The sequence below is a fragment of the Scyliorhinus canicula genome, chromosome 22, assembly GCF_902713615.1.
Source record: "Scyliorhinus canicula chromosome 22, sScyCan1.1, whole genome shotgun sequence".
Taxonomy (NCBI): Eukaryota; Metazoa; Chordata; class Chondrichthyes; order Carcharhiniformes; family Scyliorhinidae; genus Scyliorhinus; species Scyliorhinus canicula.
The window spans coordinates 18,923,143-18,947,298 of NC_052167.1; the positions used below are offsets into that span (position 1 = coordinate 18,923,143).

At 47.5% G+C, this 24,156-nt stretch overlaps 1 protein-coding gene across 2 annotated transcripts in view; it reads right to left on the bottom strand.

Moving 5' to 3' along the window:
• The window catches only part of wdfy4 (WDFY family member 4), a 292,745-nt gene that overhangs the window by 103,422 nt on the left and 165,167 nt on the right, over positions 1-24,156 (bottom strand). For both annotated transcript variants that reach the window (XM_038782904.1, XM_038782905.1), the window contains 8 exons: positions 22,239-22,316; positions 18,616-18,840; positions 15,387-15,489; positions 14,702-14,880; positions 11,374-11,522; positions 9,295-9,415; positions 5,090-5,175; positions 4,920-4,979 (listed from right to left, as the gene is read on the bottom strand). In XM_038782904.1, coding sequence (XP_038638832.1) covers positions 4,920-4,979; positions 5,090-5,175; positions 9,295-9,415; positions 11,374-11,522; positions 14,702-14,880; positions 15,387-15,489; positions 18,616-18,840; positions 22,239-22,316 — 1,001 coding nt within the window. The remainder of the gene's footprint in view (positions 1-4,919; positions 4,980-5,089; positions 5,176-9,294; positions 9,416-11,373; positions 11,523-14,701; positions 14,881-15,386; positions 15,490-18,615; positions 18,841-22,238; positions 22,317-24,156) is intronic.

Sequence of the window (24,156 nt, forward strand, 5' to 3'; positions counted from 1 at the left end):
ATGCAAACCCTTCAGGCAAAGCATTTCTGATCACAGCAACTCGCTGCGGACAAGAATTCTCTTCAGCATTGCTTCTCCCCAACCCACCTCCGCTTCTTTGGCCAATGGTCTCAAATCTTCTGCCACTGTTCACAATTTCCCCCTGGTTACCCTATCAAATCTCTGTAAGAATTTGAACATCCCCATCAAATATTCCCACAGTCCCTCTCGGCTTCTCGGAGGCCATGCTGAGTTTCTCTCGTCTCCAAGACACCTGACGTTGCTCACCCCTTGGACCCTGCTCGCAAATCTCCCCTCAAAGACCTTGACGTCTTTCCCAAAATATGGCGCCCAGAATTGGTCACACAACTGCAGCCGGGGTCAAACCAGTGTTTTATAATAGTTATCATACAACGTCCTTGTTTTGCATTCTACCACCACCCCCCCCGCCCCCCCCCCCCCCCCCCACCCGCCCATGTATCTTTTAAACAGCCCCCTCAACTTGTCCTGCCCCTTCAAAATACTTGTGTACATGCACTTCCAGGTCCCTCTGTTCCTTGTTCCTGCACACCCTTTAAAATTCTACCGTTTGTGCTCATCATTCTTCCGACCATCACATACGACTCTCTGCACTAAATCTTGTCTACTGTACGTCTGCCCATTTCACCAGTCTGTCGACCTCCACTTAAAAACTGTTACAATTCTCCTTCATTGTTCAATGCATTCCTCAGTCTCATCATCAGCAAACTTTGAAATGACACCCTTGAGGACATGTTTAGCGCAGCAAAGTTGCACAGTGGTTAGCACTGCTGTTTCACTGCGGCAGGGACCCTGATTTAATTACAGCCTTGGGTGACCGTGTGCAGTTTGCACTTCTCCCCGTGTCTGCGAGGGTTTCATCCGCATGCTCTGGCTTCCTCCCACAGTCCAAAGATGTGCAGATCAAGTGGGTTGACCATGGTAAATGTGTCAAATAGTTGGGGTTACGGGGATAGGGCGGGGGGGATATGGCCCAGGTAGGGTGCGGGTTAGGTGGATTGGCCATGCTAAAAGATTTCTCCTTAGCGTCCAATGGTCTGCAGGTTAGGTGGGGTTAGAGCAGGGGTGGGCAAACTACGGCCCGCGGGCCGCATGCGGCCCGCCAAAGGTATTTCTGCGGCCCACCAAGTCATTAAAAAAAAAAAATAATAATTTTTTTAAAAAACATTTTTTTTTTTTTTAAATTTTTTTTTAAGGTTAATGGGGGGGTGCTGTTGGGTTACTTACTGGTATAGGGTGGATACGTTGACTTGAGTAGGGTGATCATTGCTCGGCACAACGTCGAGGGCCGAAGGGCCTGTTCTGTGCTGTACTGTTCTATGTTCTATATGAGGCGCCCAGAATCATAACCGGGTGAAGTAATTATTTTACTTAATATACTATGCGGCCCTTTGTGAATTGTGAATTTCTGAATGTGGCCCTTGCACGGAAAAGTTTGCCCACCCCTGGGTTAGAGCGAGGGAGTGGTCTTAGGTTGGGTGCTCTTTCAGAGAGCCAGTGTAGACTCAATGGGCTAAATGGCCTCCTTCTGCATTGTAGGGATTCTGTAGTTCAGTATGTAAAAAGGACAGCGGTCCTAATGTTGACCCCTGGTAACACCACAGTATACTATCCCTCAGTTTCATTCACCAGTTTAGTATCAACAACACCACTGTCCTCTTAACCAAGCTCAAACTTGTGCAGGCTTAGGGAAGCCTGGGGGGTGGGGGAAGAATGTCTGTAAGTCTTCCAAGGTGACAGGTGTTGAGAAGCTGTTTAAAAGGCATGCAGGGTCCTTGCCTTGATAAATAAAAGTCTATTAGGAGATAATTTATCAATTTTCATTTTGAAAGACCACCAATGGTTCTCCGCCCTCTCCAATCTTTGCATTCATCTTAGATTTAGCAATGTGTTTTAGTCCTAGGATGTCTGTGACAGCGAGATTCAACTGGGTCATTCTCTGTAGCACAGCTGAAGGTCCAAGTATAGGCCCAATCTTTTTCATCGAATCATGGAATCCCTAGAGTGCTGAAGGAGGCTGTTCAACGCATTGAGTATGCACCACCCTCTGGAAGAGCACCCTACCTAGGCCCACTCCCCCACCACATGCCCAAAACATCACCTAGCCTTTTGGACACTAAGGGGCAAATTTTATCATGACCAATTCATCTAACCTGCACATCTTTGGACGGTGGGAGGAAACCGGAGCAGCTGGAGACAAGTGTAGAACGTGCAAACTCCAGACAGACAGTCATCCAAGGCTGGAATAGAACCCGGCTCCCTGATGCTGTGAGGCAGCAGTGCTAACCGCTGTGCTGTATTAAGATTCAGATTTTTTACCATTTCTCTGCAGGTCATTACTGAGTCGTTAATGTCTCCTGCTAACCATGACCATTATCCAGCTCCAATTATTATAATCCTATATTCAGCATGACTAATGTGTGTATGAATATATGAAACACTTAAGCGTTCTGTCTGAAGAACGTCCTTGTCAGTCTTTTACGAAACCTCTTTATTGTAACATCTTTCGCAAGGTGGAGTGGCCAAAGTTACACGGAATATTGCAAATGGACCCTAATCAACAATCTATTCAAGGTCACAATTATTATTGGTTTCAACTTATAGTCAAGTAACACTGAAATCTAGCCCAGTAAGTACATGATTAGTTGGTAACAGCTTCTCATTGATTGGCTACTCTCAAGAAACAGTCAATAATCGCACAAAAGCCAATTTCCTTTTCCATTTTGCTAATAGCTTCAAAATGTCCAGGAGCCCACCGGGGCTGATGATCCTGTGCAGCACTGAGAAAGCGTTGCATTGTAAAGGTTACTGAGCTGCACCTGAGATGTTAGACTGAAACAGTGGGCAAGGTTTTCCAGCTGTTCCCGCCGAGTCACCTGGTCTCGTCAATGGTGACCCCTGGTGACCCCCCTCCGCTGTTCGTGATGCCGAACGAGGCCAGTAGCGTGGGCTCAATTCCTGACTAACGTTATCCATGAAGACCCTCGCCTCCTCAACCCTACCCCTCGCCTGGGGTGTGGCGATCCTCAGGTTAAATCACCACCAGTCACCAATGGTCATCTGGGACTATGGCAACCATACCTTTCCCTTTACTGTAATGGACAATTGCATTATATATTATCTTTCATGATTTCATGATATCTAGTTAAGTATCACTGAGCCATAGTCACCTACATAACAACAGTCATCGCAAATTAAGTTTTGGGATGTTTCTGTGATTTAAAATAGGTGTTCTATAAATTCCTTCACTGGGTACACATCATTTCTCTAATTATAGTTAGAAACCCTCGGTCATCTGCCCCGCAAGGCTGCGTACTTAGCCCCCTACTAAACTGCCTATACACACAACTATGTAGCAAATTCTGGCTCCAACTCCATCAACAAGGTTTCTAATGACACAACCATAGTGGTCGGATCTCAAACCGTCAGATGAGTCAAGAGTACAGGAGGTAGAGAGAGTACCTAGTGGTGTGGTGTAACGACAACAAGCTCTCCCTCAGTATCAACAAAACAAAGGAGCTGGTCATTGACTTCAGGAAGAAAATGTCATCCACGCCCCCTGTCTGCGTCAATGTTGCCGAGGTGGAGATGGTTGACAGCTTCAAATTCCTAGGTGTAAACATCACCAACAATCTGTTCTGGTCCACCTACGTCGACGCTACGGCCAAGAAAGCACAACAGCGCCTATACTTCCTCAGGAAAATAAGGAAATTCGGCATGTCCACATTGACTCTTACCAATTTCTATAGATGTACCATAGAAAGTGAAAAGTGCTTATTGTCACAAGTAGGCTTCAATGAAGTTACTGTGAAAAGCCCCGTGTCGCCAGATTCCGGCACCTGTTCGGGGAGGCTGGTACAGGAATTGAACCGTGCTGCTGGCCTGGTCTGCTTTAAAATCCAATGATTTAGCCCAGTGTGCTAAACCAGCCCCATTCTATCTGGCTGCATCACAGCCTGGCATGGCAATTGCTCAGCCCAAGACTGTAACAAAGTACAGAGTCATGATCACAGCCCAGTCTATCACGCAAACTCGCTTCCCAACCATTGACTCGGTCTAAACCTCCTGCTGCCTTGGGAAAGCGGGCAGCATAATCAAAGACACCTCCCACCCGGGTTATTCTCTCTTCCAACCTCTTCCATCGGGCCGAAGATATAAAAATCTGAGAACACACACTAACTGATTCAAAAACAGCTTCTTCCTCACTGTTGCCAGACTCCTGAAGGACCCTCTTATGGACTGAACTGATCTTTCTACGCATCTTATCTACAGTTGTAGCACTATAAACCGTGTACTTCACCCACTGTCTATATTTATGTATTTTCATGATGTATCCTCGTGTATTTATCGTAAGTTCTATGTTTCCATGTGTGGAATGATCTGGACTATAGGCAGAACAATACTTTTTACTGTACCTCGGTACATGTGACAATAAACCCAAATCCAAATCCAAATCCTAACATTGAGTTTTGTGGTAAAGATGTCGGGAATGATTTTTACCGCCCCATGATGCAGTTACCTCAACGGTGGATTCAACGTACGTTAAAACAATTAAATGCCCAAGAACCCATACGTCCCAATTTAGAAGCCAAGGTGAAGAAAGTCTAATGTCCTGCACAAAAACCAGTGAGTTCACAACCAAACCTAAGGATCCCAGCACGGGATGGGACGCGTTGGCCTCTGGTATTTGTGTCGGCTCTTTGTCACAGCAAACCAGATTTAACCCCACTGTCCTGCTTTCCGCCCCCCCCCCCCCCCTCCCCCCTCCCCTTGCCCCCATACCATTGTTTCAAGGGTTTTTCCACGTTTCCCTTAAAATACTCAATCTCTCCTCTCCAGCTATGACACCCAGCCACAATGTAGATTTACAGTCAGGTAATCTCTGCAAAGTGTAAACTCACCCGACGTTTTTCAAACCGTCCGTTTTTCCTTTTTTCACTGAGGGATTAGAACTGCAAAGCCTGAGGGAAAACAAGGACAGAGCGCAAAGAACAAATCATCAAGGTGTTCAGTGGGAAATGACGGCAGGTTGCGTTGCAACGACCTGGTAGCATATTTATAATTGACTTACTTTTTATAGACCTTTTTCCTATCGTTTTTCTGGAATATAAGAAACTTTGAGAATCCATTCTTTAAGAAGATTTCAAGTGCAATGTTCTAAAGGGCAAGAGTAAATAATCAGGTTAGAACATCAAACCTATTGACCCAATTAAATTCCTTTGCGTAAAATCGTTAATGTAACATTAAATGACGCACAAGTGGTTACAGGACGTTAATCTTTGGTGTGGCACTTCATAATTATGTTTGGCCACAAGACCAGAGGAACATCGGAATTAGTAGCAGATGTTAGGTAATTCAATCCTTCGAGCCTGTCCCGGCATTCAATCAGATCATGGCTGATCTCTTCCTGGTCTCAAATCCACCTCCCTACCTGTTCCCCATATCCCTTTAACCCATTTTAAAAATCAGAAATATATCTATCTCCTTCTTGAAGCCATTTAATGACTCTGACTCCACCGCACTATCGGGCAACAAGTTCCACAAATTCACCACCCTCTGCGAGAAGTAGTTCCTCCTCATCTCAGTTCTAAATCTGCCGCCTCTCAACCTAGATCCGTGACCTCTCGTTCTAGATTGCCCCACAAGGGGGCACATTTGGTCTACATTTATTTTATCAATCCTTTTAGCATTTTATATACCTCGATCAGATCAGATCCCCTCTCATTCTTCTAAACTCCAGCGAGTATAAGCCTAAACTGTTCAATCTCTCCTCATACGGAAGATTTCACAGGTAGTTCCCATTCAAGTGAAGTTCAATCCTGTTCTCACTGGATCCACACTTTCCGACATTTTACAGATTTCAGGAGCTGGAATTCATGCCAATCTCCATCCACTCCATCCTTCCATGTCCCCTCCTTAGTCTAGGGGATAACTCACCATTGCCCTGACTGGGATCTGCAAAATCAACAATCAGATGACCGTTCTGGACTTGCGAGTTTATCCCGTCTCAGGCAATGAATTTATTGGCTTAGCCACCTTAATTCCACCTCCTCATTCCTAGCGCTTGTGAGCTGGGGAGGCAGTGGTGTAATGGTTTTGTCGCTGGACTAGCAATTTGGAAACCAGGGTTCGAATCCCACCACAGCAGATGGTGAAAATTGAACTCAATAAATCTCGGAATCAAAAATCTAATGATGGCCAGGAAATTGTTGTCACTTTTCGTCCCATCTCGTTCACTACCGGCCCTTTAGGGAAGGAAATCTGCCATCATTACCTGGCCTGACCCACATGTGATTCCAGACCCGCAGTAATGTGGTTGACTAACTGTCCTCAGAAATGGCCTAACGAGCTGCTCAGTGCAATAGCAATTAAGGATGGGCAATAAATGCTGTCCCACACAGTGACATGCACTTCCCATGACTAAATAAAAAAATGCTCCTATCCATTGTGGGACAGGCAATCTGTGCCTAAGCCGCTGCCAGAGAGGAATGCTGGTAGCCTGGAATGTTACACACTGAGTAAGGGAAGGCAGTGCAACATCCAATCCCCTCCATCTTGCCACACTTGTGTGCTGACAACTGAAAAAGCATTCTGGGAAAACCGTCCCTCAAGCAATTTTCAAATGATTTTCCTTAAATGAAAATCTTAAATAACATCTCAACACTGGAATTCCAGTGCGATCCGGGTATGTGGTAACAACTGGAATTCCAGTGTGAACCGGGAATGTGATAACAACTGGAATTCCAGAGCAATCCGGGAATGTGATAACAGCTGGAATTCAAGTGTGACCCGGGATTGTGATAACAACTGGAATTCCAGTGTGATCCGGGAATGTGATAACAACTGAAATTCCAGTGAGATCCGGGAATGTGATAACCACTGGAATTCCAGTGTGATCCAGGAATGTGATAACAACTGGGATTCCAGTGTGATCCTGGATAGTGATAACCACTGGAATTCCAGAGTTATCCAGGAATGTGATAACCACTGGAATTCCAGAGTTATCCGGCAATGTGATAACAACTGGAATTCCAGTGAGATCCGGGATTGTGATAACCACTGGAATTCCAGAGTTATCCGGCAATGTGATAACAACTGGAATTCCAGTTCGCTCCGGGGATGTGAGAATAACTGGAATTCCAGTGCGCTCCGGGGATGTGAGGACAACTAGAAATCCAACGTAGTCTAGGGAATCTCTCGGCTGTATTGGGACCGTCTTTCTCAGGGAAAGAGAAGGGGACATGTTGTTTTCCTGAAGGGAGACGGGTTATGGTCACTTCTGGATGGGGAATCAATCATCTGCAGTCTTCGCAAACTGATGCCTCTCTGCTTGACTACAAACTGAAGTAGAAACCACAAAGCAAACATGGGGCTAATTATTTTTAAAACTTCTGGCTGAGCAGAAATGACAATTGTGAAAAGAATATTTTGCATTTTGCTTCCGGGCAAATTTGAAGCCTTTCCGACTGATTCAAAAAATCTCTCTTGTTGAAAATGACAAAGAATTGTTGAGCTATATCAGTTCTAATTTAGGATAAATCAACACTCTTGGGGCATTTCTAACACTTTGTGGGGGGGTCCTTGGGCGGCTTTCAATGGGCTCTGCAGGGTGTTGTACAGTCCGATTGAAAAGAATGTTCAGGACTTAATAGCGGCACAGAGTACAAACACAAAGAGGTGCTTAATGGAACATCGCAACATAGGAACAGAAGTAGGCCATTCAGCCCATCGACTCTGCTCTGCTATTCAATTCAATCATGGCTGATTGGGCACATCAATGCCTTTTACATCCATTATTCCCATAATGCTTAGTATTATTGCTGGTACAAAATATAGGAATATAATCAGAAATATCGGAACCTTTAGAAAACACTCGTTTGACCTCAGCTGGAATATTGGGCGGGATTATCCGAGAATCCCCGGAGAATCAGTCGGAGAATCCCCGGGGGAGGCGTGAATACCACCCAATATTCCAGCTTATTCTCACCACGCCAATCAGGGGCCTTTGGCAGCGGCCCCCCGGATATTCTCCGGACCTGATGGGCCGAGCGGCCGTCTATTTTTGGCCAGTCCCGCCGGTGTGAATCACTCAACTCAAGCACCGGCGGGAACTGCCAGGTGAGTATGTGTGGGCGGTCCTCGGGGGGGGGGGGCAGGGGGATATGACTCTGCGGGGGGACCTCCACGGTGGCCTGGTCCGCGATCGGGGCCCACCGATCTGCGGGCGGGCTTGTTCCGTGGGGGCACTTCTTCCTTCTGCGCCGGGCCCCTGGAGAGCTCTGCCATATTACCCGGGGGGGCAGCACGGAGAAGAGAAGCCCCACGCATGCACAAAAATACGCTGGCCGGTCTGCGTATGCATGGAATCCCGCTGGCCGTTCCGCGCATGCGCAAGATCACGCCGGCCGTGCCTCGCATGTGCAAACTCGCGCCGTCCCTTCGCTGCCGGCTAGAGGGGCGCCAACCCCTGCAGGGGGAAAAGAGTGGGGGGGGGGGGGGGGGGATATAGATAAAGAAAGACAAGAAAGAAATCAAAGGTAAAAGACAGTTAAAATGTAATGAAATGAAAACAAATGGGTCGAGGTGGGGCTGATCATCGGAAGTTGTTGAATTCGATGTTGAGACCGGAAGGCTGTAGTGTGCCTAACCGGAAGATGAGATGTTGTTCCTCCAGTTTGCGTTGACCTTCACTGGAACATTGCAGCAGGCCAAGGACAGACATGTGGGCATGGGAGCAGGGTGTTGTGTTAAAATGGCAAGCAACAGGAAGGTCAGGGTCCTGAATGCGCACAGACCGAAGGTGCTCAGCAAAGTGATCACCCAGTCTACTTTTGGTCTCTCCGAAATAGAGGAGACTAGATTGAAACTAGTTGAGCTTGCTATCAGGAGAGGCAGATACAATCGAACTAGGCCATTTGGACAATCTCCACACAAGCATCCTCCCACTCCTGTTTATTTCACCCCCTCAATAGGCGCTCAATGTGGTTCTGCCTGACCTGATCTCCAGCCATTTCCAGTTTAGTGCCCCGCTTGCTTTTAAATGGTTAGATTTTCCGCTCGTTATCTTCTTGTTTTCAAATGAGCAGAACAGAACGGAGTGTAAGGATAGGAAACCCGCCTTATGCCACTATTGACTTTTGTGACCACAGAAAATAAATCCTCTTGTTTTTAACATGTTTCTGTACCGTATAGCTCATGGATTAATCTGGTCATAGAAACACCAGCAAATATATCTCTCCCGGCAGCAAGTTCTGTGTATCTCAATATTTCCATTACCTGGAGGAGGAAGCGACGATGGTGGATTTCTCCGACATCATTATATGAATATCTGGAACATTTCAGAGTTTTCCCAATTTTTTCCTTATTGCACATGTCGTAAATGTCGGAATCATTAATACTGCAATGCAAAAACAGGCCGACATTAACTTGCTCAAAACCCAACAAGCACCTGGACATTTAATTTGAAATAAAACACTTTGATCCCACCCCCACCCGAAGGCAATATCTCACAATAGGGGTTTCCTTAGCTGCCAGGTGCCCACTGAAACCCTGCTCAAGTGGGCATTTGAGATGGGAGGGTATATATGGGCATAAAATGCCGTACCCAACCACTGGAGGAATTTTAGACTTTATCCAATCACTTGCCCAAATGAATTGATGAGAGGCGCTATTAAACTTAACTGGACTAACCATATAAATACTATGACCATAAGGAGCAGAATTAGGCCATTCGGCCCATCGGGTCTGCTCTGCCATTCAATCATAGTTGATGTGTTTCTCATCTCCATTCTCCTGCCATCTCCCCATAACCCCTGGTCCCCTTATTAATCAAGTTGTGGCTACAACAACAGGTCAGACACTGGGAATTCTACAACAATGAGCTTTATTCTTAAAATTAGTCAAGGTATGTGGGGCGTCACTGGCACGTCCAGCATTTGTTGCCCATCCCTAATTATCCTTGAACCGAGTGTCTTGCCCCACCATTTCAGAGGGAAGTTACCAGTCAGCCACATTGCTGTGTGTCTGAAGTCTCCTCCTCTCTGTCTCGAGTGAGCGACTCCTTATTTTTAAACAGCGTCCCCCAGTTCGATTCTCCCACAAGAGGAAACATCCTCTCCACATACAACCTGTCAAGACCCCTCAGGATCTTAAAGGTTTCGATTAATTCGCCTCTTTCTTTTCTAAACTCCAGTGCATTCAAACCTTGGGCTGGATACTCCGCAGCCCGACGGCGTAATCGCGGCCAGCGGCGGGGCGCAGAATCCAGTTTGACGCCCGCCGCCGGTCCGGTGATTCTCCGGGCGGTGAAAATCGGCGTCTCCGGGGAGTATGCCGCGCCGCTGGGGGCCCATTGCCAGAGGCCCGCTCGTCAAACCGCCGCTCCCGACCGGCCGAGTTCCCGACGGCGTGGAACTAGCCACCTATTGCTGGTCCGGATGCTCGCATGGCGGCTGCGGACTCAGTCCGCGGCCGCCCTGGTCGGGGCGGGCGAATCGGTGACCAAGGGGGGGGCCTTATAGGTGGCTGGTGATTAAATGTGTGGGGTTTGAGGCACGGGTGCGCGGCCGATCAGGGGGGTTTATTCTTTTTGTCCGGCTTCGCGGTCCAAGTCCGCCATGGAGCACGGCGCGGCCGCTGGAGGCCGCCGTCATGCACATGCGCGGCCTCTGACCCGGAAGTGCGGGGGGGACGTATCTGCAGCAAAAGCTGCGATAGTCACTCTGGGTTTCTGCTAGCTTCGTGCAGGGCTAGGAATTCGTCTAACTTTTTTCAAGGAATTTCGGGAGTAAAAGTCCACCATTTTTACGCTGGCGTGGGGACATCTCATTTTGGGAGAATCCAGCCCCTTACCTCTCCAATTAACTCTCAATACCCCAAGGCAGAACAGCCAGCCATTCTGAGTTGAGGCATTGCTTGACGAGTTTAAGGGTGTGTGTCCCTTTAGCTGTAACCTGCACTGTTTCAAATGTTCATCAAACACTTAGAAAAGTTTAAAGTCTGGCCGCATATACCTCTATTACTTCAAACCTTTCCCTCTTGCCTGTGGGGGCAACCTAGGCTGACCCTGCCCTCACGCAAAGCTCACAGGAATCCCATGAAAATGTTCTCCCCCAGAGCCAAAGTTATTCTGAGGCCAATTCTCGCCGCCTTGTTCCCCCACGGTCGGGTAAGATTGTTCAACGCACAACCTGGGGCCGCTGTTTTCGACATGGTGTCCTCACATACCAAGGCAGCACGGGTGATAACACGGGACGAAATCAGGACCCGATCTACTGATGGGACCTACCCTAAACTCTGCCACAAACTTCCTGCAAAGAGATCCAAATGCTTAAGTTATACCTTATCTGTTATTACCTTGAAGGATGGTGATTAATACAATAAACATCTCCCGATGCAGACAGTGTGAAATTCTCACAGACGTAAAAGTGATTTCCACCAAAAAGCAGCACACCTTCCATCAACAAGTGGCCATCACCAACAATTATGGAGTATTTCATGCTGATCTGTGAAAGAATGTGTCATTACAATGAGTCGAAACATGAAATTAACACCATGCAGTACTGGCAACGGAATTGTCCACACCATAACATAAAATCCCTTTATCGACTGTATTTTTTGCAACATACTCAGTTTGAATGAGTTAACTCAGGCAGGGGCAAGTCTTCTTCAGCACTAGAATCAGCGTGGCCTAGTATTCAGGAACACTGGAATCAGATAAGGCACAGGCTTCAGGAACACTGGAATCAGGCAAGGTCTAGGCTTCAGGAACACTGGAATCAGACAAGGCGCAGGCTTCAGGAACACTGGAATCAGACAAGGCCCAGGCTTCAGGAACACTGGAATCGGACAAGGCCCAGGCTTCAGGAACACTGGAATAAGGCAAGACCCAGGCTTCAGGAACACTGGAATCAGGCAAGGCCCAGGCTTCAGGAACACTGGAATAAGGCAAGACCCAGGCTTCAGGAACACTGGAATAAGGCAAGACCCAGGCTTCAGAAACATTGGAATCAGGCAAGGCCCAAGCTTCAGGAACACTGGAATCAGACAAGGCCCAGGCTTCAGGAACACTGGAATCAGGCAAGGCCCAGGCTTCAGGAACACTGGAATCAGGCAAGGCCCAGCTCAGGAACACTGGAATCAGGCAAGGCCCAGGCTTCAGGAACACTGGAATCAGACAAGGCCCAGGCTTCAGGAACACTGGAATCAGACAAGGCCCAGGCTTCAGGAACATTGCAGCAAGGCCCCAGCTACAGGAACACTGGAATCAGGCAAGGTCAAACATTGAGGTACACTGGAATCAGGCAAGGCCTAACCTTTAGCAACAGTGGAATCAAACAAGGCCTAGTTGGCTTCAGGAACATTGGAATCAGGCAAGGCCCAACTTCAGGGACACTGGACTCAGGCAAAATCTAATCATTAGGAACACTGGAATCAGGTAAGGCCTATCATTTAGGAACAATATAGGCAAGCCTGTCCTTTAGGAATCCTAGAAACAGGCAAGGCCGATAGGAACACTGGAATGCAAGGCCTATAACCTATAGGAACATTGGAGTCAGGCAGCGACTCTGGGAAGCAATCCACGCAGGAACGTGCAAACTCCATACAGACAGTCACCCGACATTGGAATCGAACCCAGGTCCCTGGCGCTGTGAGGCAACACTACTAACAAGTGTGCCACCGTGTCACAATGATCATAACGAATGGTGAAGCAGGCTCAAGGGGCCGAATGGCGTCCCCTTGCTTCTACTGCTGATGTGCATGGGGCACAGTTGCCCGTGGGGCCAACTTTAGAAGAGATGTGCGAGGCAGGTTTTTTACACAGAGGGTGGTGAGTGCCTGGAACGCGTTGCCAGGGGAGGTTGTGGAAGCAGATACATTAACGGCGTTCAAAAGTCATCTTGACAAACGCATGGATAGGATGGGTATAGAGGGATACGGCACAAGGAAGTGCTGAGGGTTTGGGCCCAGGTTGGTATCATGACCGGTACAGAATTGGAGGGCTGAAGGGCCTGTTCCTGTGCTGTATTGTTCTTTAAAAGTGATTGATGGTCGGCACGGACGCGATGGGCCGAAGGGGCTCCTTCCATGCTGTAAAACTCTAAGACTCTATGTATGTTTTTGTGAATCGCTAGATAACATCACAGATTTCTAAACAGGAGTGTGACAGCACTACTTAAAAAGAACATTGATCTGCAATACTCCAAGCCCTCTTTATCTCAGAATTACTATGAATCCATTGTTCCCCACAGCTATAGATACATAACTACATATTTATAAACTAATTTATATGTCTGAATATAAGAAATACTGGAATATTATAATGGTACTTACTTGGGAATCTATGGTGTAACACATTTCTTAAAAAGATAACAGATTCAAAAGACGACTGCAGTGTAAATGACTGCTGTTAATTATATTATCCAGTTCACTTGTTCTACCTACTCGCACCTGTTTCTTCACAGCCCAACCATGACAGACAGAGCAAATCCCCCCTGACTTACAAACAGCAACCATATGTTGTGCATAAGATGCTTGTAGCAAAGGGCAATTAATATAAATCAGATAATGCAGGTCTCGAAGTAGGTGTTTTGTAGAATGAAGCGTGGGAGCACCAGTTATAGAATTCCTCAATCGGAGCTACACTTGCCATTTATTTTCATCGCTTTTCCCGTCATCTCTTCAGTTCCGATCTGACTTTAATTTCGTCTGCGAGAATTCTCCGCCTTCAGTCCTGTAGTTGCTGACTCCAGTTGGAGTCAGTGCTAGCAGATGGGAGTGAGGGTTACAGAATCAGGAACTGAGACTCACAGAGTGAGCGAGGGACACAGAGTCCGGGAGTGAGGGTTACAGAGTCCGGGAGTGAGGATTAAAGGGCTCTCCTTTCTTCCTTCCTTCACTCTCTGCAAACCACAGTTCATCCAAACTTTTTTGTACAGCGAGTCAGATCAAGGCTACAGCACCGAAATCCATTCAGCCCAACAGGTCTATGTCACTGTATTGCTCCACGTGAACCTTATCGTACCCCATCAACATATTCCGCTTCCCTTCATGTGCTTAAATGCATCCATGCCATTGCCTCCACTCTTATAGTAGCACATTCAACATGATAACCACCCTCTGGGTAAAGATGTTTCTCTTAAATTCCCGACTGGAATAACCCTGTTCTCTAGTTTAGGATTCGCCCTACAAGTGGGAACATCGATCTACTCCACCAAATCTTCACAAAATCTTAAAGATTTTGGTGTAAAGCCTACACCTTTCTGGACAAAAGAATTCCATCTTGTGCAGCCTTGCTGACTGGATCCCAGTCCCCTACCATCTGTTCGGTACCCTCCCTTCCCCTACCTGCCCTCCTCCGCCCCGCCCCACCCTGGAACTCATCTGGGGGAGGAGCCTAAAATTCTGGCCAATGATCTTTGTGAAGCGCTTTGGGACCATTTCCACGGTACCATAGTCCTTGACGTGGGCGTAGGAAAGGTGCTTTTAAAATGGTCCTCAGTCACGTGACCTGGATGTCTTTGTCCCCAGACGCTCGCTGAAGTTAATCTCAACCGTACTTCCATAAATGTGAAGGAAACTAAAAAGAGCTTAAATCAACTATTCCTGCATTGACTCAACCTGGTTTGACTGCCTAACACCTTGATCCGTCAGTTCGTAGAACACCGAAAGATAGGTTTCTTGCCTTCTCTTTCGCATCCAAAACTTGAAGAATGGCTTGTCTCTCCACACAATCCTCAAAGAATTCTTCAGACTGGATACTTTCAATGAGAGCCGGGAAGAACGTAAGCTGATTACAGTCTATCCCTCGTTCGTCAATGTCTTCCTCTGCCGCGTTCAACGGCAATCCTGTTTGCACACTTCCTGGTAAATGCAGAAAGGAGGACGACAAATTTAATTCACATACAGAACCAATAACTTGCACTTCCCGCAGCACCTTCAATGTAGTAATGAGGGGTAATAGATATAGGACAGAGGTCAGAGGTAGGTTTTTTACGCAAAGAGTGGTGAGGCCGTGGAATTCCCTACCTGCAACAGTAGTGAACTCGCCAACATTGAGGGCATTTAAAAGTTTATTTTAAAGGGCTCTCCTTTCTTCCTTCCTTCACTCTCTGCAAACCACAGTTCATCCAAACTTTTTTGTACAGCGAGTCAGATCAAGGCTTCAGCACCGAAATAAGCATATGGATGATAATGGCATAGTGTAGGTTAGATGGCCTTTAGTTTTTGACTTCCCATGTCGGTGCAACATCGTGGGCCGAAGGGCCTGTACTGCGCTGTATCGTTCTATGTTCTATGTAGTGTGCAAAAATGAAGCAACAATGAATGGGACTCAGAACGGGAATGGTGTATACCCCCCGAGTTTTTACCTGGGTATAGTTGCTTGTCGGTGTTTCCCAAATGTTCCTCCGTGGAACACAGCTTCATGTAAGACTCCTCGTATCCAAAATTGAGTGCCAGGTTCTTACTGACCTGTAACGAAAGTAAATGCCGCCAGTCAAGAACGTCAATGCACGGGTTGACGGAGTTTTCCCATTTGTTTAGTGAGTGGCGCCGCGGGGGTGGGGGTGGGGGGGGGGGCAGGGAAAGCGGCGTTCAAGTCGCTGGCCCCTAATTGCGGCTTTCTCCATCATACCGTTCGACACAAACCCCCCCCCCCAAAAAAAAAAGAAGGTGGGTCCCATGACATCACGCTGGCGGGACAGGCTCCAATTGAGCACGCCCCTTCAGCAACTTGGGTTTTAAAAGACGGGCTCCCCGATACAAAAATTAAAAAATAGAACCTCCCCCCCCCCGAAGACCTGCCCCCTGCAATATTCTGTAACTCTGTTGGGGCTGAGATTAAAGGGGAGAGACATTCTCCCTCCTCCCTCATGTGACACACCTTTGAGAAAATCAGGACTTCCAGCCCATCGCCGTTTACCAGTCGTGGAATCATTCAGCGCACGTGGCGGCCAGTCGGCCCATTGTGCCTCTGCTAGCTCCTTTGGAAGTGCTGTATGATGAGCCCCGCTCTCCCGCTCTCTCTCCCCATGATTCACCCTCCAGGTTTTATCCAGCTACTTTTGAAAAGTTGCTTCCATGAGGCAGATTTCATGCATTCCACATGGCAACCAACAATTTATCCTTGTGTGGTAATGATTTGTATGTTATGCACTACAAGCTGAAATGGTCAGTCCCAATTGGTTATTTTTAGTGCTCTGAACCCATTACAGGGTCGGCAACCCTCCAGGATTGGCCCAGAATCTCCAGGAATCAATGATCAATCTCCAGGACCCTGCTGTGTACGACCCTGGAGAAAAATCATCAGGACATTAAAAGATTTTTTTCTGTCATTGTCCTTGAACAGTCCTCTTGAACAAACAAAAAAATGTTGACATTGGTGACAGTCAAACATGGGATGTGGACATCCCTAACTTTCCTTGAAGTGGTGTTGGTGAGCTGCCTTGAACTGCTGCAGCCCGCGTGGTGTAGGTACAGCCATAGCGCTGTTCGGGAGGGAGTTCCTTGTTTTTGACCCAGTGACAGAGAAGGAACGGCCGACATATTTCCAAGTCAGGTTAGTGAGTGGCTCAGAGGGGAACTTCCGGGCAATGGCGTTCCCAAGTATCTGCTGCCCATGTCCTTCTAGGCGGTAATGGTCATGGGTTTAGAAGGTGCTGCCTATGGAGCCTTGGTGAGTTCCTTCAGTGCATCTTGTAGATGTTACACACGGCTGCCACTGTGTGTCAGTGGTGGAGGGATTGAATTTTTGTGGAAGGGATGACAATCAAATGGGTTGCTTTTGTCCTGAATGGTGTTGAGCTTTTTAGGTGTTATTGGAGTTGCACTCATCCAGGCTAGTGGAGAGTATTCCGTCACACTCCTGACATGTCGATGGTGGACAGGCTTTAGGGAGTCAGGAGGTGAGTTACTCAGTGTCGGATTCCTGGCCTCTGATCTGCTCTTCTAGCTGTAGTATTTATATGACTAGATAAGTTTCTGGGAAATGGTAACCCTAAAGATGTTGATAGTGGGGGATTCCACAGTAATGCTATTGAATGTCAAAGGACAATGCTTAGATTCTCTCTCTTGTTGGAGATGGTCATTGCCTGGCGCTTGTGTGGCGTGAACGTAACTTGCCACTTGTCAGCTCAAACCTGGATACTCTCCAAGTTTTGCTGCATTTGGACATGGACTGCTTCATTATCTGAAGAGATGCGAATGACACTGAACATTGTGCAGTCGTCAGTGAACATCCCCATTGTTGATGTAGAAGCAAATTATTACGGATGCTGGAATCTGAAACAGAAACAGAAAGTGGTGCAAAGTCTCAGCAGGTCTGACAGCATCTGTGGAAAGAGAACAGGGCTAACATTTCAAGTCTGGATGGCTCTTGGTCCCCACAGCTGACCTTATGATAGAAGAAAGGTCATTGATGAATCAGCTGAAGATGGTTGGGCCTAGGACACTACCCTGAGGAACCTTCCGTTTCCTAAACGGCATAAATTAGTAAAGTCGCCATAGTCCCAGATGACCATAGGCTGCTTTCCCCTTTGAGGGGGGAGAGCTGACTGGTGGTGATTTAACCTGAGGGTCACCACACCTGTGAGCATTGTGGCAGCTCTCCATCGCTACAGGTATAGTTTGTAAAGTTAGAGTATGGAGAAGAATGAATGAAATGAAATGAAAATCGCTTATTGTCACAAGTAGGCTTCAAATGAAGCTACTGCGAAAAGCCCCTAGTCACCACTTTCCGGCGCCTGTTCGGGAGGCTGGTACGGAAATTGAACCATGTTGCTGGCCTGCCTTGGTCTGCTTTCAAAGCCAGTTCAAGAGAGGGGAGCTGATGCTGAGGCCACAGCAGCTACTGCTGAGTCCTAAACAGAGCAGGCTACCTGTTACTCTCCCATCCCAGAATAAAACCTGTCACAGGGCCCAAAACAGGAGTCAAATCCTTCATTTACACACATTGGTTGCCGACTGAATATTTTAGAGTATTGTTGGAGGTGCAACCAGACCTTAACTTGAGTCTAATTGGGGTGCAGGACACCCTGAAATTAGGTCTGATTTTATCACGATAAACTAGGCACAGTGATAAACTATTCCTACTCCCCTGTCTCCGCCGCTTAAAAGAATAACCTATTCCCTTTATCAATCTCGATTAATAATCATTGACAACGCTTTCAGTACCAACAACCAGGGACTGTTTGAGACAGAGAGCCTTCTTTCTTCATATTAAAGTAATTAATATTTCCAGTCACTAAAATGGACTTTGAACATTACTTAATTTACAGATGTGTCCTCACCACCAGCAGAAGAGTATCTAGCAGAGATATGGCCTTATTTAGCGGTGGGGTGCAAACATACATTTACTGTTTAGTTCAATGCCTCCAGCAATAGTCTGCGTCCTGAAAACTACAGTCAATTTTGCCATTTTACATTTTCTCCTTGAGCATCCAAAATACAGGCATTCTTTACGACACAAGTTAATATTGCGATGAGATGGAATTAAATTTCTGTCTTAGTTAATACACAGTGTCACTTAACACTGGATCAGACAATGCCTGCACTTTCTGCTTCCATGTTCTATGCATTATCCAAAAGATATCAGCTTACTTCACTTTTGGCCTCTTTTCCTCGACAGGCATTATCGGTATAATTGATGCAAATAGTATTTCGCCTCATCTTCTTCCTCATTCGACAGGGGCCCTCAGCCATATCCAGTATCCATGCATCCTGCTGGGACCCTGATGAAGGACCCCATAATCCCCTCTCTTGAAGCAGCTGCTGTTCGATCTTCGCCCAGTCTTTCGATGTTTGGTTGAGAATGCACTGCTGCATCTGGGGACACAAGTGAAAAGCCTCAGCAGATGGTGTCTGCACTGTGCACAGCTGGGCCGCTTAATCGCTCCTTTAAAACGCACGCTTCCTCCCTTTTAACATGAACCCCCCCCCCCCCCCCCCCCCCCCCCACAGCAGTATTTGCTGTGCTGGATTGCACGAGGCTCCAGGTGGTTGGCACGCAATGTCACAAAGAGGATCGGGCAGGAATCGGGCCACACGCGCGCCGCAAAGCCCAACGAAGGCCTCTGGCCTCGTCCCAAAATTCTACGGGCTGCTGCACGTGCACGAGGTTTAACGTACAGTAAAGAAACAAAAGAACTTGCAATTTACAGAGGGCGTCACATGACCTCAGGAGGTCTCAGAGGACATCTGAAGTGTGGCCATTGTGGTAATAGGACACGAGGCAGCCATTTTGCACACAGCTAGCTCCCACAAAGAGCGCTGACTGGATAGTCTGCTTTATTGAGGTAGGTCGAGGGATAACTGTTGGCCAGGGTACTAGTAATAACGCGATGGTTCTTCTTCGATAGTGCCATAGGATCGTTTCCATCCACCTGAGAGAGCCTGTGGTTTAAGGTCTCGTTGAAAAGGTGACCTCTTCGACATCGCAACACTCCCTGCAGTGGGCTGTCAGCTTAGATTCTGTGCTCATGTTTCTGGAGTGGAACTTGACCTCACAAACTGCTGTGTCAGAGGTCAGAGTGCTACCAACAGAACCACAGCTGACACCTCAGTTTAGCTTCTGACACAAGTCAGGAGTATGATGGAATATTCCCCACTTGCCCGGACGAGTGCAGCTCCAACAACACTCGAGAAGCTCGATCGACACTATCCAGGACAAAGCAGCCCCGCTTGGTCGGCATCCTATCCACAAACATTCACTCCCTCCACCACCGATGCACAGTAGCAGCAGTGTGTACCATCTACAAGGTGCAGTGCAGGAACACCAAGGCTCCTTAGGCAGCACCTTCCAAACCCTTGACCACGACCATCTAGAAGGACAAAGGCAGCAGACACATGGGGCACACCAGCACCTGGGGTTCCCCCTCCAAGCCACCCACCACCCTGACATGGAAATATATCGCCGTCCCTTCACTGTGTCTCCCTAACAGCACAGTGGGTGTACCTACACCACATGGACTGCAGTGGTTCAAGATGGCAGCTCACCTCCAACTTCTGAAGGGCCTTTACGGATGGGCAATAAATGCTGGCCTAGCCAGCGACACCCGCATCCGGTAAATGATTTTTTAAAAAGTTGCTTCTTATTCAGAAATAAGGAGGGTTGTGTGTTTAGAAATGAACGGATTAGAACATATTGGAATCAGCGCGGGACAGGCAGGGAAGCGGGAGTTATTTTATCGAACGATGGAGCAGGCTCGAGGGAGCAAATGGCCTGACCGGCTCCGCTTTCTTATCTACTTATGTGGTAATGCAATAACATCAAAATTACTGCAACATTAGCTGAGGAATTGACGATGACATTCCTCCGTCCATTATGATGGAGCTACTAACCCATTTCAATTGGGCAGGTAGATGTCTCCTTTAAACCAGCAGCAGAGGAAAGTGTTGTAACTCATACACTAACATCATAATCAATGGTGAAGCTTTGTCGTTGAAATGTCAGTTTACCAGCAAGACATTTCGAGTAAGGGGTGGACCTTTATGAAAAAGACCTTCGTCACAATCTTGAAGACACCTTCCCAGATCCCAAGCGATTGCTTTTATTCTTCCTAACTTGCTAACAAATATTTACGCCTGACTCCTGTATCCTGATTGGCCACTTAATATCAACAAGGTGGAAGAAGTTAGACACATCGAGGTGCGGAATTTTGGGTTTGCTTTGCTTCTGAGCTGGATGTACAACAATTGCAATAAACTAATCAAGGAATGGTGGGCGAGGCCTCCGTGTTCTATCCAATATTTATCCTTCAATTAGTATCATCAGAAAAGACAGATTTAAGGCTCTTTATGAAATGAAAATCGCTTATTGTCACATGTAGACTTCAAATGAAGTTACTGTGAAAAGCCCCTAGTCGCCACATTCCGGCGCCTGTTTGGGGAGGCTGGTATGGGAATTGAACCCGCGCTGCTGGCTTTGTTCTGCTTTACAAGCCAGCTGTTTAGCCCACTGTGCTAAACCAACCCTCATCATGCTGTTTGGGCGATGCCTGGAGAAGCCTTGGAGATAAATTGTATATCCACACATACGCATATATATGCAAGCTCATGGAATCATAGAATAGAATCATTGAATTCCTACAGTGCAGAAGGAGGCCATTCGGTCCATCGAGTCTGCAGTAGCTTTTGGAAAGAGCACCCTACCTAAGTCCACGCCTCCACCCTATCCCCGTAACCCAGCAACCCCACCTAACCTTTTCGACACTAAGGGGCAATTTACCACGGCCAATCCACCTAACCTGCACATCTTTTGGGCTGTCAGCTGACATATCAGACGGGATTTTCCACGCCCCCCCCCATGGCGTATTTCATGACAGCGGGGACTTCTAGTCTCGGTATGCTAACCAAGTCTTGTTCGCTGATCTAAAACAACTTCTATCGCACATTTACATAGATAGAACAGTACAGCACAGAACAGGCCCTTCGGCCCTCGATGTTGTGCCGAGCAATGATCACCCTACTCAAACCCACGTATCCACCCTGTACCCGTAACCCAATAACGCCCCCCCTTAACCTTACTTTTTTAGGACACTACGGGCAATTTAGCATGGCCAATCCACCTAACCCGCACATCTTTGGACTGTGGGAGGAAACCGGAGCACCCGGAGGAAACCCACGCACACACGGGGAGGACGTGCAGACTCCGCACAGACAGTGACCCAGCCGGGAATCGAACCTGGGACCCTGGAGCTGTGAAGCATTTATGCTAACCACCATGCTACCGATAAAACATCCAAGGTGCTTCCCATGAGTCGTGACACCAAGTCGCATGAGGGGATAGTCGGCCAGATGACCAGAACTTGGTCAAACAGTTCGGTTTTTAAGGAGCGTCTGAAGGAGGAAAGAGATATGCGGAGGCAATTCCAGAGTTTGGGACCTCGGTAGCTGAAGGAATGGCCACCAACGATGGAGCAATTAAAATCCCAGGATGGTTCAGAGGTCAGATTTAGAGCAGAGGTTTGAAAGATATAATGCAGGAATAGTGAGGGTGAGACCCGGGGGGGGGGGGGGGGGGGGGGGGGGGGGGGGTTGAAAATAAGTATGAAAATTTTAAAATCAAGACGCGATGAAATTGTACATTTCAGCGTCCCGCACTGTGGATGAAGTCAGGGGATTCCGTTGTTTGTCCTTCGAAGAGGACTCTCACCTCTAGAAATGGGCTGATGCACTGGAGAGTGGCCACTTAATTGCTGCTAAAAGTCTGTCTCAATCGTTACCTGCCAATGATCTCTGTGGAGGCTCGCAAACAATTCTTGTCCATTTTTCCGTTGCAGGTCCATGCCAACCGTAAAATCCTACACGGGGGTGGGGTGGGGGGAACAAAAAGATTTGAGCTGTGTCAACCAAGCATTTAAAAATGCCAAATAAACTCCATTCACAAATAATTGGCCACAAAGAGACCAAAATGTCTCACTCAAGAAGCTCGTCACGAAGCAAGCAGCCTGGGCCTTCTCCTTCTCGACAAGCCCTGGCTCAGTGGGCCGCACCGTCGCCGCGGAGTCAGAAAGCTGTGGGCTCAAACCCCACGCCGGCGATGCGAGCGCAAAATGCAGGCCGGCACTCCAGCACAGTGCTGAGGGAGGGCTGCACTGTCGAAGGTGCCGTCGTTCGAATGAGGCGCTAATGCATCTGTGCTCTCAAACCCGGCAAAGCCCTCTGCCCGCGCCCCCAAAACTACACAGGTGGCTCTTAAAGAATGTAACCCCAAGGCAACTAATAAATATCACAATGCCTCTGGATGCAATGCATTAATGTCGCAAATGCCATGTCAATAAAGAATGGAACAATTACAGCTGGTTGAACCATCATAAAGCTAAACTTCAGGAATTATTCAGAGTTAATTAATCTACAAATAATCGGAGAATGGATAGAACACAGAAGGAGGACATGTGGCTCAGTCAGACTGTAGCAACTCTCTATAAGAATAACTCACTCCCCCCACCCTTTCCCTGGGGTGTTTGCATATAATTGAAATGCAAATGAAAGCAAACATTTTAAATAGGCAGTATGCAATGTAACGTTTGATATGTTGTACTCAGGAACAAACATTGTGGCTACCGGGTGTGTGCTCCATTTAATATTTTTGACATATCGACCCAACTGAAATGAGAGTCCATACTGCCCGTGTACCTCGGTGTCCATTGATGTTTGGGGAGCTTTTTGCCGAGTTTGGGGTGCGCTGCCTAAGCAGGCGTGAGGCAGAATGTTAAGATTAAGAGGCAAAGGAACATGGGAAATTCACTTATCCACGTCTTTGATCACCTGGAAGGTGTTAATCAAATCACTTGTGTCCAGGGCAATAAAACAATGGGGTGGGATTTGGGAAGGCAGTAACCACGGAACATATAAACACAACACAGAATACATAGAAGAGATTGAGAGGAGTTGAGTGCTATCTCCAATTTGTAGTGTCACTTTTGTACGTGTTTGGTGTGTTGAGATTTAGTGGCTGTTGCGTGGACTGTGAAAGTCAAGGATAGAATGAGCCAAAGAGATGTGGGCCTGGATTTTCCGGTCTTTGGGATTCACTTTTTCCATTGGCAGCGCATTCCCACCAGCTGGTTTCCCGGCGACGTGGGGTGGCTACAATAGGAAATCCCGTTGGCAAGCGGCGGGATGATAGAATCCCGCCGCCAGCGAGCAGCACGGCACCAAGAAACGCGAGGCTGAGGGATCGGATCATCCCGCCCGTGACTGAACCAGTGCATGTTGACCTCCCTGGATTGTGGAGTGCGATGTACCTGGGCACTCATATTGGATCATACAATATCAACTCTATAAAGACCCATGTTACTCACTCTGGAACCATGAAGCATGATATCTCAATAAAGGCCAGTTTCTGCATTGTCGTAACTGGTGCGTGTGTTTGAAGTATAAAGTAAGCAAACTCGCCACAGTCTCAGATGACCATGGGCTACCTTTCTCCTTTGAGGGGGAGATCTGACTGGTGGCGATTTAACCTGAGGGTCACCACACCTCGGGCGAGGTTGAGAGGGCGGGGAATTGAACCCATGCTGCTGGTCTCGCTCTGCATCACGAACCAGCTGTCCAGCCAATTCAGCTCAACCGGTCACCGTTTGATGTTCAAACGATGTCAGAATAAGAAAACAATCTAACGATCCACTCCACGTATAA